General features: G+C 36.9%; 1 protein-coding gene across 1 annotated transcript in view; it reads left to right on the top strand.

The window, feature by feature from the left end:
• Positions 1–15368, top strand: part of iqgap1 (IQ motif containing GTPase activating protein 1) — a 62827-nt gene extending 47459 nt beyond the window's left edge. Inside the window, exons 24-37 of the mRNA XM_058077422.1 lie at positions 56–219; positions 1811–2035; positions 2118–2258; positions 2326–2410; positions 4760–4992; positions 5068–5200; positions 6730–6832; positions 7516–7651; positions 7722–7809; positions 10543–10752; positions 10825–10991; positions 12283–12402; positions 13119–13227; positions 14906–15368. Coding sequence (XP_057933405.1) covers positions 56–219; positions 1811–2035; positions 2118–2258; positions 2326–2410; positions 4760–4992; positions 5068–5200; positions 6730–6832; positions 7516–7651; positions 7722–7809; positions 10543–10752; positions 10825–10991; positions 12283–12402; positions 13119–13227; positions 14906–15019 — 2028 coding nt within the window. The 3' untranslated portion in view covers positions 15020–15368. The remainder of the gene's footprint in view (positions 1–55; positions 220–1810; positions 2036–2117; positions 2259–2325; positions 2411–4759; positions 4993–5067; positions 5201–6729; positions 6833–7515; positions 7652–7721; positions 7810–10542; positions 10753–10824; positions 10992–12282; positions 12403–13118; positions 13228–14905) is intronic.
• The last annotated feature ends 358 nt before the right edge of the window (positions 15369–15726 follow it).

Below are 15726 nucleotides of genomic sequence, written 5' to 3'. Positions count from 1 at the left end.
TTCCGACGCAACGAACTCACCGACGATATTCAAAATGGATGTTTCCTGTTTTCAGACTAATCCCACGTATCTGGCCAAGCTGATCTTCCAGATGCCTCAGAATAAATCAACCAAATTTATGGATTCCGTCATCTTCACCTTGTATAACTACGCCTCAAACCAGAGAGAGGAGTATCTGCTTCTCAAGCTCTTCAAGACCGCTCTCCAGGAAGAGATCAAGTGAGCTGGAGATGGATTTATTTCATGGTCATCTTCATCTACCCGACATTTTTTTTAATTTTTTTTTTCATACCCATGATCCATATCCTGATGCGGAATAATGCGGCCCGCATGTTGCAAACATCTAGTCCGGTTCCCGCGTAACAGTCTGCATTACTGCCCAGAAGAGCACTTCATTGGAGGAATAGCGACATAGAAAATTGTGGATGGGGGCGGCACGGTGGACGAGTGGTTAGCGTGCAGACCTCACAGCTAGGAGACCAGGGTTCAATTCCACCCTCGGCCATCTCTGTGTGGAGTTTGCATGTTCTCCCCGTGCATGCGTGGGTTTTTTTCTCCGGGTTCTCCGGTTTCCTCCCACATTCCAAAAACATGCTAGGTTATTAGAAATTAAATAAAAAATAAATAAAATAAAAAAAATAATAATAATAATAAAAATAAATAAATAAATAAATAAAATTATCCATTATTAATTTATTAATTAATTTATTTTATCAAATGAATTTTTACACTTTTCTTCAAGTCATTTTTATATTTATTCATGACTTCATTTATTTATTTTATTTTATGAATATTCATTTTACACATTTCTTAATCATTTTATTTTTTATATTTATTCATTACATAAGTTATAAAAAAAATTTTTACACTTAAGTCATTTTGTCAATCGGCGACTCCAAATTGTCCATAGGTATGAATGTGAGTGTGAATGGTTGTTTGTCTATATGTGCCCTGTGATTGGCTGGCCACCAGTCCAGGGTGTACCCCGCCTCACCGCCCGAAGACAGCTGGGATAGGCTCCAGCACCCCCCTGCGACCCTCGTGAGGAAAAAGCGTTAGAAACTGAATGAATGAATGAAAATGGTGGAGGGAGGCTGACGTCATTGCAGCGCCCCAATGAATGCGTCGCTCAGAATTATGAATTCCTGAATTATGACAAAATATAAAAATAAAAATGACTTAAAAGTGTAAAAAATAATTTGATGAAATAAATAAATTAATTAAGAAAATAATTAATAACGAAAGAAAATTATCCAGTCCAGGTACACCCTGGACTGGTGGCCAGCCAATCACAGGGCACATATAGACAAACAACCATTCACACTCACATTCATACCTATGGACAATTTGGAGTCGCTAATTAACCTAGCATGTTTTTGGAATGTGGGAGGAAACCGGAGTACCCGGAGAGAACCCACGCATGCACGGAGAGAACATGTAAACTCCACACAGGGTGGAATCGAACTCGGGTCTCCTAGCTGTGTGGCCTGTGCACTAACCACTTGATCCACCGTGCAGCCCTAAATTTAGTCACGTTTGTCTATAAGGCAGGAGGACGATTGATCAAATTGACTTAAGATTTGTCAGATCAAAATACCTGAATCTGCAAAAAAAAAGGAGCAGTTTTATAGTACTGTATTTATGGTATACTATAGCGTATAAACACAAACAGAAATGGCCGAGGGTGGAATTGAACTCCGGTCTCCTAGCTGTGAGGCCTGAGCGCTAACCACTCGGTCACCGCGCAGCCCGTTATCCAAACATCTGACTGTCAAAAACAAAACTCATAACACAAGTTGTCCGTCTCCAGATCAAAAGTTGACCAGATGAAGGAGGTCGTCACCGGAAACCCGACGGTCATCAAGATGGTGGTGAGTTTCCACCGCGGCGCGCGAGGCCAGAATGCCCTAAGACAGATCTTGGCGCCGGTTGTCAAGGACATCATAGATGACAAAACGCTCAACATCAAAACCGACCCGGTGGACATCTACAAGAGCTGGGTCAACCAGATGGAGACCCAAACCGGAGAGGCCAGGTGAGCGAGAGGCGGTAACGAGGGGGGGGAATCGAACGTTCGAGAATCAAATACAAACAATTATGGCGTCTGCGTTCCACAGTAAGCTGCCGTATGATGTCACGCCCGAGCAGGCTATGGCTCACGAAGAAGTTCGGAACAGACTGGAGGCCTCCATCAAGAGCATGAAGGCGGTGACTGACAAGTTCCTTTCCGCTATCATCGTCTCCGTGGATAAAATTCCGTGAGTAAACATTCAGCTTCAGCGACGCTTCATCCAAAACGTGAGTTCAAATATGAGTTCCCGTTAGATACGGGATGCGCTTCATCTCCAAGGTCCTGAAGGACACCCTCCATGAGAAGTTCCCAGATGCTACAGAGGATGAACTGCTGAAGGTTTGCAGACTCTACACTGCTTGATATGACAAAAAACGCTCTAACTGTGTTACGCGATGTACCAGAAATACAGAATACACGCTTTGAAACTGATTCAGGAAGTAGTTTTGTATTTTGATCTGACAAATCTTAAGTCAATTTGATCAATCGTTCTCCTGCCTTAGAGACAAACATGACTAAACTGAGGGCTGCACGGTCGTCGAGTGGTTTGCATGTTCTCCCCGTGCATGCGTGGGTTTTTTCCTGGTACTCCGGTTTCCTCCCACATTCCAAAAAAAAAACATGCTAGGTTAATTAGCGACTCCAAATTGTCCATAGGTATGAATGTGAGTGTGAATGGTTGTTTGTCTATATGTGACCTGTGATTGGCTGGCCACCAGTCTAGGGGATAATTTTTTTTTTTCGTTATTAATTAATTTCTTAATTAATTTATTTATTTTATCAAATTATTTTTTTACACTTTTAAGTCATTTTTACTTTTATATTTTGTCATAATTCCATTTATTTTATTTTATCAAATAAATTTTTACACTTTTCTTCAAGTCATTTTTATATTTATTCATGACTTTTTTTATTTTATGAATATTCATTTTACATATTTCTTAATCATTTTATTTTTTATATTTATTCTTTACATAAGTTATAATTTTTTTTTACACTTAAGTCATTTTGTCAATTGGCGACTCCAAATTGTCCATAGGTATGAATGTGAGTGTGAATGGTTGTTTGTCTATATGTGCCCTGTGATTGGCTGTGGCCACCAGTCCAGGGTCTAGGGGATAATTATTTTTTTTTCGTTATTAATTAATTAATTAATTTATTTATTTATTTTATCAAATTATTTTTTTACACTTTTAAGTCATTTTTACTTTTATATTTTGTCATAATTCCATTTATTTTATTTTATCAAATTAATTTTTACACTTTTCTTCAAGTCATTTTTATATTTATTCTTGACTTATTTTTTTTTATTTTATGAATATTCATTTTACACATTTCTTAATCATTTATTTTTTATATTTATTCATTACATAAGTTGTGTTTTTTTTTTTTTAACACTTAAGTCATTTTGTCAATTGGCGACTCCAAATTGTCCATAGGTATGAATGTGAGTGTGAATGGTTGTTTGTCTATATGTGACCTGTGATTGGCTGGCCACCAGTCCAGGGTCTAGGGGATATTGGATTTTTTTTTTTCGTTATTAATTAATTTCTTAATTAATTTATTTATTTTATCAAATTATTTTTTTACACTTTTAAGTCTTTTACTTTTTTATTTTGTCACAATTCAATTTATTTTATTTTATCAAATACATTTTTACACTTTTCTTCAAGTCATTTTTATATTTATTCATGACTTATTTTTTTATTTTATGAATATTCATTTTACATATTTCTTAATCATTTTATTTTTTATATTTATTCTTTACATAAGTTATAATTTTTTTTTTTTTACACTTAAGTCATTTTGTCAATTGGCGACTCCAAATTGTCCATAGGTATGAATGTGAGTGTGAATGGTTGTTTGTCTATATGTGACCTGTGATTGGCTGGCCACCAGTCCAGGGTCTACCTGGACTGGATAATTTTCTTTCGTTATTAATTAATTTCTTAATTAATTTATTTATTTTATCAAATTATTTTTACACTTTTAAGTCATTTTTACTTTTATATTTTGTCATAATTTACTTTATTTTATTTTATCAAATTAATTTTTACACTTTTCTTCAAGTCATTTTTATATTTATTCACGACTTTTTTTTATTTTATGAATATTCATTTTACATATTTCTTAATCATTTTATTTTTTATATTTATTCTTTACATAAGTTATAATTTTTTTTTTACACTTAAGTCATTTTGTCATTTGGCGACTCCAAATTGTCCATAGGTATGAATGTGAGTGTGAATGGTTGTTTGTCTATATGTGCCCTGTGATTGGCTGGCCACCAGTCCAGGGTGTACCCCGCCTCTCGCCCGAAGACAGCTGGGATAGGCTCCAGCACCCCCCGCGACCCTCGTGAGGATAAGCGGTAGAAAATGAATGAATGAATGAATGAATGATGCTGAGAGTGCAGATTCAAGAAGAAGTCTTGTATTTTGATCTGACAAATCTTAAGTAAATTTGATCAATGGTCTTCCTGCCTTATAGACAAACAGGACTAAATTGAGGGCTAAATGTAGCCCTCACAGCGAGGAGACCCGAGTTCAATTCATTTTTGTAAAACTGAATCTGGGCCATTCAAAAACCGAGTTTCCTCCCATCTGGCTTTCCGCCCCCCCCCATTCAGAATCCGACACACCGAAGAGTCCTATCTCTAACAGAACATTTTGATTTTGGGCATTTCAGATCGTGGGGAACCTTCTGTATTACCGTTACATGAACCCAGCGATCGTCGCCCCCGACGCCTTTGACATCATCGAGATGTCGGCGGGCGGCCAGCTCACCAACGAGCAGCGCCGAAACCTGGGCTCCGTCGCCAAGATGCTGCAGCACGCCGCCTCCAACAAGATGTTCCTCGGGGATAACGCCCACCTGAATCCCATCAATGAATATCTCAGCAATTCTTATCAGAAGTTTCGGTGTGATACTCGAATTTTTTTTTTTTTTTAATTTTTTGCATATTTGACCGTGTCATATTTTTTTCTTCTCCGCAGGCGCTACTTTTTGACAGCATGTGATGTCCCTTCACTTGAAGATAAATTCAACGTGGATCAATACTCTGACTTAGTCAACGTCACCAAACCTGTCATCTACATCTCCATTGGAGAGATTATTAACACTCACACGGTGAGTATTATGATATAGCTATATATATATAATTCATAGGTTAAGTCAGGGGTGGGCAAACTACGGCCCGGGGGCCACATCCGGCCCGCCAAGTGTTTGAATACGGCCCGCCCAATCTTTCCAAAGTATTTCATTTAAAGTCAACATACAACCTGGCATCATGGCCTGAGCCAACCTTTTGATGGTTGTATCAATTTCGTTGTTTGACATGGTCTGTTGTTTACAAAGTGCTCCTGAAAAAAGGGACACAAGCACATAATAATAATAATAAAAATTAAAATAATAATTATTATATTATTATTATAACTATTATGATTATTATATTTATTATATTAATGGTAATTATTATATTAATTATATATAATAATATTGTTATATTTGCATATTTTACATAATAATAATATAATAATTATTATTTTAATTTTATTTTAATTATTATAATATTTTATTATTTTTAAAATATTTAAATATAAATATAAAATAATAAATAATAATAGCAGATTGCATGACAATTTTACAGTTGTCAATATATAGTCAAATTACACACATTCAAACATAATAATTACAAAGGCACTTCAGTATACAATGCTTATTACCGTGTCACACTGTGGTGCGTTCAAGGATCGCCAGACAAAGTGACTGCAACGTCCTTTCAGCGCTCCCAAGAAACTAATCACAGCGGTACCTTGGTTAAAGTCATCCTCGAGTAGTGCGTTTTCGGTTAACATGCCAAATTTTTTGCTAATGTTTTGCCTTGGCTTGCGTTCACCCACTTTCCGAAAAGAGTCCGAAATACCATCTGTTTTTTTCGCTGCCATCTTGAGAGGGAGGCTGACGTCATTTCAGTGCCCTAATGAATGAGTTGCTCACAAATACTTTGTGAGAAAACTTTAAGAGTTTTTTTTTTCCATTAAAAAATCACTTTGGTACAAGTTTGTCAGATACACTATTTGAGTGTTAACTTGCTGTGTGATGAATTTAGTGTAGTTAGCAAATTATTCTTAGTAAAAATGACTCTTACGTTGTTATACTGCAGTTAATTGGACGAATAGCAACATAGAAAATGGTGGAATGGCGCTGCTATGTTGCCTCTGTCCACCAGAGCCCAGAGGGAGGCTGACGTCATTTCAGTGCCCCAATGAATGAGTTGCTCACAAATACTTTGTGAGAAAACTTTAAGAGTTTTTTTTTTTTTATTTAAAAAACACTTTGGTACAAGTTTGTCAGATACACTATTTGAGTGTTAACTTGCTGTGTGATGAATTTAGTGTAGTTAGCACATTATTCTTAGTAAAACGACACTTTGACTCTTATGTTGTTATACTGTCATATAATGACCTGCAATTTCCAGTTTCTTTGGGAAAATGTGCTTTGGTTTAAGTCTGTTTTGGTTTGAGTCGGACCTCCTGAAGCGGATTAATGACATTAACCAAAGCAGAAAAAGCACTAAGTAGCCACAGCAGCTCACTTTTAGCACACAATATGAACTAAAAACTTAATGCACCGCATATGGATTTGTTTTGCTGAAGCTGCTGCTGGACCATCAGGATGCTATTGCTCCGGAGCACAACGATCCCGTCCACGAGCTGTTGGAGGACCTGGGAGAGGTTCCCACTGTCGAGTCCCTCATTGGTGAGTGAACAGAATCATGCATAATCTGAGCCTATCCCAGCTGTCTTCGGGCAAGAGGCGGGGTACACGCTGGACTGGTGGCCAGCCAGCCAATCACAGGGCACATATAGACAAACAACCATTCACACTCACATTCATACCTATGGATAATTTGGAATCGCTAATTAACCTAGCATGTTTTTTTTTGGAATGTGGGAGGAAACCGGAGTACCCGGGAAAAACCCACGCATGCACGGGGAGAACATGCAAACTCCACACAGAGATGGCCGAGGGTGGAATTGGACTCGGGTCTCCTAGCTGTGAGGCCTACATTTAGCCCTCAATTTAGTCATGTTTGTCTATAAGGCAGGAAGACCATTGATCAAATTTACTTAAGATTTGTCAGATCAAATACAAGACTTCGGGCGAGAGGCGGGGTACACCCTGGACTGGTGGCCAGCCAATCACAGGGCACATATAGACAAACAACCATTCACACTCACATTCATACCTATGGATAATTTGGAGTTGCTAATTAACCTAGCATGTTTTTTTTTTGGAATGTGGGAGGAAACCGGAGTACCCGGAGAAAACCCACGCATGCACGGGGAGAACAAACAGAGATGGTCGAGTGTGGAATTGAACCCTGGTCTCCACGCTAACCACCAAAGCCGCAGTTGTTTACTAATATCTGTGTTCCACAGGTGAAAATCCTCTCCCTCCTGATGACCCGAACAAGGAGGTCATGGGAAAAACCGAGGTGTCACTTACACTGACGAACAAGTTCGATGTCCCTGGTGAGGCCAACACTGAAGTGGACGCCAAGACCCTCCTGCTCAAGTACGTTTCTTACATTCATTCAATAAACTCATATTTATATTTAATATTTATATTATATTTTTCATTCTAGCACCAAGAGGCTGATTGTGGATGTGATCCGCTTCCAGCCTGGTGAGACTCTCACTGAGATATTGGACTCAACAGCTGGTCCGGAGCAGGTCAGGTTACACAATATTTATATGTGGTCGGTAATGTTATTGTAATATGGGGTGAGACACACAAGCACCAGACTTGTTCACCCGACCCCGAACGACAGGTTTTTACTGCTGGTTCGAATGATGTCACTATTACTTCTAATAAAACAAAACAAAAAAAAACCATTAGTTAAAACTCAACTCTGAACCCCTGACATCACTTCCTGTCTACAAGCCCCGCCCTCACCCTAGCTACACATACGACTTATTTATGTCTTACTGTAAATATGTCTTATTCAATCCATGCATTTTCTATGCCGCTTATCCTCACTAGGGTCGCGGGGGTATGCTGAAGCCTATCCCAGCTATCACATTCATACCAATTAATCACAGATTAATCTAACATGCATGCTTTTGGAATGTCTTATTTGTGTCTTACTGTAAATATGTCTTATTCAATCCATTCATTTTCTATGCCGCTTATCCTCACTAGGGTCGCGGAGGTATGCTGGAGCCGATCCCAGCTTTCACATTCATACCAATTAATCACCGATTAATCTAACATGCATGCTTTTGGAATGTCTTATTTGTGTCTTACTGTAAATATGTCTTATTCAATCCATCCATTTTCTATGCCGCTTATCCTCACTAGGGTCGCGGAGGTATGCTGGAGCCGATCCCAGCTTTCACATTCATACCAATTAATCACCGATTAATCTAACATGCATGCTTTTGGAATGTCTTATTTGTGTCTTACTGTAAATATGTCTTATTCAATCCATCCATTTTCTATGCCGCTTATCCTCACTAGGGTCGCGGAGGTATGCTGGAGCCTATCCCAGCTTTCACATTCATACCAATTAATCACCAATTAATCTAACATGCATGCTTTTGGAATGTCTTATTTGTGTCTTACTGTAAATATGTCTTATTCAATCCATCCATTTTCTATGACGCTTATCCTCGCTAGGGTCGCTGGGGTATGCCTATCCCAACTTTCACATTAATACCAATTAATCGCCAATTAATCTAACATGCATGCTTTTGGAATGTCTTATTTGTGTCTTACTGTAAATATGTCTTATTCTATCCATCCATTTTCTATGCCGCTTATCCTCGCTAGGGTCGCGGGGGGATGCTGGAGCCGATCCCAGCTTTCACATTCATACCAATTAATCACCGATTAATCTAACATGCATGCTTTTGGAATGTCTTATTTGTGTCTTACTGTAAATGTGTCTTATTCAATTCATCCATTTTCTATGCCGCTTACCCTTGCTAGGGTCGCGGGGGTATGCTGGAGCCGATCCCAGCTATCACATTCATCCCAATTAATCACTGATTAATCTGACATGCATGCCTTTGGAATGTCTTATTTGTGTCTTACTGTAAATATGTCTTATTCTATCCATCCATTTTCTATGCCGCTTATCCTCGCTAGGGTTGCGGGGGTATGCTGGAGCCTATCCCAACTTTCACATTCATACCAATTAATCACCGATTAATCTAACATGCATGCTTTTGGAATGTCTTATTTGTGTCTTACTGTAAATATGTCTTATTCAATCCATCCATTTTCTATGCTGCTTACCCTCGCTAGGGTCGTGGGGGTATGCTGGAGGCTATCACATTCATCCCAATTAATCGCCAATTAATCTAACATGCATGCTTTTGGAATGTCTTATTTGTGTCTTACTGTAAATATGTCTTATTCTATCCATCCATTTTCTATGCCGCTTATCCTCGCTAGGGTCGCGGGGGTATGCTGGAGCCTATCCCAACTTTCACATTCATACCAATTAATCAGCAATTAATCTAATGGAAACTCCACACAGAGATACCCAAGCAGAGAATCGGAACACAGGTCTTCCCGATCCCGATGTCTTATTATATCGACAATATTGTGTAATAGGAGTGTAAATGTGGCTATAGGGGTGTTAGCTCATGTTTAGAGGGCTCTAATAATGTTGTGTTTTTTTCCATATTTTACCTACAAAAATAGACAATTTTGAAATGATATGTATATAATTTATATTCATTCATTCATTCATTTTCTACCGCTTTTCCTCACGAGGGTCGCGGGGGGTGCTGGAGCCTATCCCAGCTTTCACATTCATACCAATTAATCACCAATTAATCTAATGCAAACTCCACACAGAGATACCCAAGCAGAGAATTGGAACCCAGGTCTTCCCGATCCCGATGTCTTATTATATTGACAATATTAGTAATAGGAGTGTAAATGTGACTATAGGGGTGTTAGCTTTTATTTAGAGGGCTCTAATAATGTTAAAAAAAACATCATGATGTGTTTTTTTTCCATATTTTTACCTACAAAAATAGACTATTTTGAAATTATATTTTATATTAATATTAATTTATCTAATTTATATATTATATTTCACTGAAATTCACTTATCACAGTGACAAACGAGGGATTTTCTGCACAACTGAGAACATATTATTTGAACATATTTATTATTTGTTTTTATTTCATTAGTACGAGTAGCTAATGCTAATGAATTGCAAAGTCCCTCGAAGTTTTGATCATGAACTTCATCTCAAACCAAAACATTTCCACAGCATTTCAGCCCTGCCACAAAAGGAGTTTGACATAAAAAGTCCTAATTATGGTAAAAAAATCCTAACTATGAGATAAAAAGTTGAATTCATGAGATAAAAAGTCCTAATTATGAGATAAGAAAGTCATATTTCATTAGTACGAGTAGCTAATGCTAATGAATTCTGCGCCGACAGGAAGAGGAGTACCAGCGCGCCATGCAACGGCGAGCCATCCGCGACGCCAAGACCCCAGAGAAGATGAAGCAGGTCAAACCGGTCATGGACGATAGCCTCACATTACAAGGGAAGAAGGAGCGGATTCAAAGCAACCTGACGCGGTTAGCCGAGCTGGGCAAAGTCAATCCCGAGAACCGCTACCAGGACCTCATTAACGACATAGCCAAGGTTGGAAGAAGACAATATCACATGGTATCGCATCATTCGTACGATATCGAGATCGATCTGTCTGCATTACAGGACATCAGAAACCAGAGACGGTATCGCCAGCGCAGGAAAGCTGAGCTGGTGAAACTCCAGCAAACCAACACGGCGCTCAATTCCAAGACCAATTTTTACAACGTGCAGATTGATTCCTATAATCAATATATTAAGACCTGCATGGACAACCTGGCCAGCAAGGGCAAGTGAGTTCTCCGCCGAGGTATGCTGGAGCCGATCCCAGCTTTCACATTCATACCAATTAATCGCCGATTAATCTAACATGCATGCTTTTGGAATGTCTTATTTGTGTCTTACTGTAAATATGTCTTATTCAATCCATTCATTTTCTATGCCGCTTATTCTCGCTGGGGTCACTGGGGTATGCTGGAGGCTATCACATTCATCCCAATTAATCACTGATTAATCTGACATGCATGCTTTTGGAATGTCTTATTCAATCCATTCATTTTCTATGCCGCTTATTCTCGCTGGGGTGGCGGGGGTATGCTGGAGCCTATCCCGACTTTCACATTCATACCAATTAATCGCCGATTAATCTAACATGCATGCTTTTGGAATGTCTTATTTGTGTCTTACTGTAAATATGTCTTATTCTATCCATTCATTTTCTATGCCGCTTATTCTCGCTGGGGTCGTGGGGGTATGCTGGAGGCTATCACATTCATCCCAATTAATCACTGATTAATCTGACATGCATGCTTTTGGAATGTCTTATTCAATCCATTCATTTTCTATGCCGCTTATTCTCGCTGGGGTCGCGGGGGTATGCTGGAGCCTATCCCGACTTTCACATTCATACCAATTAATCGCCGATTAATCTAACATGCATGCTTTTGGAATGTCTTATTTGTGTCTTACTGTAAATATGTCTTATTCCATCCATTCATTTTCTATGCCGCTTATTCTCGCTGGGGTCGTGGGGGTATGCTGGAGCCTATCCCGACTTTCACATTCATACCAATTAATCGCCGATTAATCTAACATGCATGCTTTTGGAATGTCTTATTTGTGTCTTACTGTAAATATGTCTTATTCAATCCATTCATTTTCTATGCCGCTTATCCTCACTAGGGTCGCGGAGGTATGCTGGAGCCGATCCCAGCTTTCACATTCATACCAATTAATCGCCAATTAATCTAACATGCATGCTTTTGGAATGTCTTATTCGTGTCTTACTGTAAATATGTCTTATTCAATCCATTCATTTTCTATGCCGCTTATTCTCGCTGGGGTCGCGGGGGTATGCTGGAGCCTATCCCGACTTTCACATTCATACCAATTAATCACCGATTAATCTAACATGCATGCTTTTGGAATGTCTTATTTGTGTCTTACTGTAAATATGTCTTATTCAATCCATCCATTTTCTATGCCGCTTATCCTCGCTGGGCAAGGGCAAGTGAGTTCTCCGTAATGGGATTCATCCCAACGAATCCGGCGAAGGATGCCGACTCATCCGATGTTTCTTTGCAGGCTGTCGAAGCCCGGAGTCAGCAAGGCCAAAAAGAGTAAACAAGTTTCCCAGAAATACACGGCCTCGCGTTTATACGAGAAGGGTGTGCTGATCGCCATCGAGGACCTGCAACCCAACCAGTAAGTTCCAGACCGGGTGTCTTCATTCATTCATTCATTCATTCATTCATTCATTCATTCATTCATTCATTCATTCATTCATTCATTCATTCATTCATTCATTCATTCATTCATTCATTCATTCATTCATTCATTCATTCATTCATTCATTCATTCATTCATTCATTCATTCATTCATTCATTCATTCATTCATTCATTCATTCATTCATTCATTCATTCATTCATTCATTCATTCATTCATTCATTCATTCATTCATTCATTCATTCATTCATTCATTCATTCATTCATTCATTCATTCATTCATTCATTCATTCATTCATTCATTCATTCATTCATTCATTCATTCATTCATTCATTCATTCATTCATTCATTCATTCATTCATTCATTCATTCATTCATTCATTCATTCATTCATTCATTCATTCATTCATTCATTCATTCATTCATTCATTCATTCATTCATTCATTCATTCATTCATTCATTCATTCATTCATTCATTCATTCATTCATTCATTCATTCATTCATTCATTCATTCATTCATTCATTCATTCATTCATTCATTCATTCATTCATTCATTCATTCATTCATTCATTCATTCATTCATTCATTCATTCATTCATTCATTCATTCATTCATTCATTCATTCATTCATTCATTCATTCATTGGCCCCATGTAATACTTTCCAATGTTTGTGTTTCTCACATGGCAGGTTCAAGAATGTTATTTTTGAAATCTCTCCATCCGAGGCTGTTGGCGTGTTTGACGTGAAGGCCAAGCTCATGGGGGTACACTTGGAGACTTTACAGTTAGAATACCAGGTATGGTAGGCTGATGTAGATGCAGTCACGGCCCAACGTTTGGAGAATGCTACAAATATTAATTTTCACAAATACTCCACAGATGGAGTATTTAGATTAGATGGAGATGAATGGCAATCAAGAAGTTTTGATCATGAACTTCATCCCAAACCAAAACATTTCCACAGCATTTCAGCCCTGCCACAAAAGGAGTTTGACATAAAAAGTCCTAATTATGGTAAAAAATCCTAACTATGAGATAAAAAGTTGAATTTATGAGATAAAAAGTCCTAATTATGAGATAAGAAAGTCATAATTATGAGATTAAAACATTGAAATTACAAGATTAGAAGTCAATTTTGAAAAAAAGTGGAATTTATGAGATACAAAGTTGTAGTTATGAGATATAAAAGTCGGAATTATGAGATTAAAACATTGAAATAACAAGATAAGAAGTTAATTATGAAATAAAAAATGGAATTTATGAGATTAAAAAGTCCTAATTATGAGATTAAAACATTGAAATTACAAGATTAGAAGTCAATTTTGAAAAAAAGTGTAATTTATGAGATAAAACGTCGTAATTATGAGCTATAAAAGTCATTATTATAACATTAAAACATTGAAATTACAAGATAAGAAGTCAATTTAGAAAAAAAGTGTAATTTATGAGATAAAAGGTCGTAATTATGAGATTAAAACATTGAAATAACAAGATAAGAAGTTAATTATGAAATAAAAAGTGGATTTTATGAGATAAAGAGTCGTAATTATGAGCTATAAAAGTCATAATTATGGGATTAAAACATTGAAATTACAAGATTAGAAGTCAATTTAGAAAAATAAGTGTAATTTATGAGATAAAAAGTCATAATTATGAGCTATAAAAGTCATTATTATAACATTAAAACATTAAAATTACAAGATAAGACATGAATTATGAAATAAAAAGTGGATTTTATGAGATAAAAAGTCAGAATTATGAGCTATAAAAGTCATAATTATGGGATTAAAACATTGAAATTACAAGATTAGAAGTCAATTTAGAAAAAAAGTGTAATTTATGAGATAAAAGGTCGTAATTATGAGATTAAAACATTGAAATAACAAGATAAGAAGTCAATTATGAAATAAAAAGTGGAATTTATGAGATTAAAAAGTCCTAATTATGAGATTAAAACATTGAAATTACAAGATAAGAAGTCAATTTTGAAAAAAAGTGTCATTTATGAGCTAAAAAGTCATAATTATGAGCTATAAAAGTCATTATTATAACATTAAAACATTGAAATTACAAGATGAGAAGTGAATTATGAAATAAAAAGTCCTAATTATGAGATTAAAAAGTCCTAATTATGAGATTAAAACATTGAAATTACAAGATAAGATAATTTATGAGATAAAAAGTTGTAATTATGAGCTATAAAAGTCATTATTATAACATTAAAACATTGAAATTACAAGATAAGAAGTGAATTATGAAATAAAAAGTCCTAATTATGAGATCTAAAAGTCCTAATTATGAGATTAGAATAACAGACTTTGTTTTGTTTTTTTTCTCTGTTAACCACGCTTGCCAACACCGTTGTCATTCTCAACACCGTCGGCCATGACAGTTCCATTGTAACGTTGCACGTTGACCTAGCACGTAGCTAAGATGTCATTGTGTGTTTTCTCCTTCTCCTTCTGTCGCCCTCAGGATCTCCTCCAGCTGCAGTACGAAGGCGTGGCCGTGATGAAGATCTTCGACAGGGCGACCATCAACGTCAACCTGCTCATTTTCTTGCTCAATAAGAAATTTTACGGGAAATAGAGGAAACAAACGGCCACGGACTGATTTAGCCGCCAATGTAACCTTTTTTTTTACGCTTGCTGAAAAGCCCCCGACCGACTTGGACCGCCGTGGTTGTCCAACGTCTGTCAAACGCCCCGAATACGCTTGGTTGTCGCGCCTTTGCAGGTTTATTTTCTACGATGTTGCATCACGTAACTGTCGCCAGATGTTTAACAGCTGTATTTTTTTTCTTGAAATATTATGAATATCATGATCACTTATAAAAATGTTATGTTTTATGTCCACAGATTGTGTTTTTTCTTTGCTGAGCTGATTGATAGAGCCTGATTAGCATCGCAAATACAAATACAAAAAAATACTCAAAACACATGAAAAACATGAATTCTACTTTAGACTTTATGGTTGCAACAGTCAAGCAGTCGGGACCAAAAAAGCTGCCAAAATATTTTTTTTTTATTAAAAAATTTAATTGCCATTTTCACTTTCACTTTTAGTTCATGGCTTTCCTTTTCTTTGGCGCACTACTGCTTGGTAAAATCGATATGGAAGCCCCTTTCCGCCAAAAAAAAAATTATAATTTATATAAGTTATAATTATGAGATAAAAAGTCACAATTCTGAGTTAAGTAAGTCAGAATTATGAGATAAAAAGCCAAAATAATCTCATAATTATTACTTTTTTATATGTCATAATTACAACTTTTATCTCATAAGTTCCACTTTTTA

The sequence above is a fragment of the Doryrhamphus excisus genome, chromosome 7 (assembly GCF_030265055.1).
Source record: "Doryrhamphus excisus isolate RoL2022-K1 chromosome 7, RoL_Dexc_1.0, whole genome shotgun sequence".
NCBI classification, from domain to species: domain Eukaryota; kingdom Metazoa; phylum Chordata; class Actinopteri; order Syngnathiformes; family Syngnathidae; genus Doryrhamphus; species Doryrhamphus excisus.
Note: the sequence above shows the minus strand (reverse complement) of the source record. Positions and strands in the feature narration are given on the sequence as shown.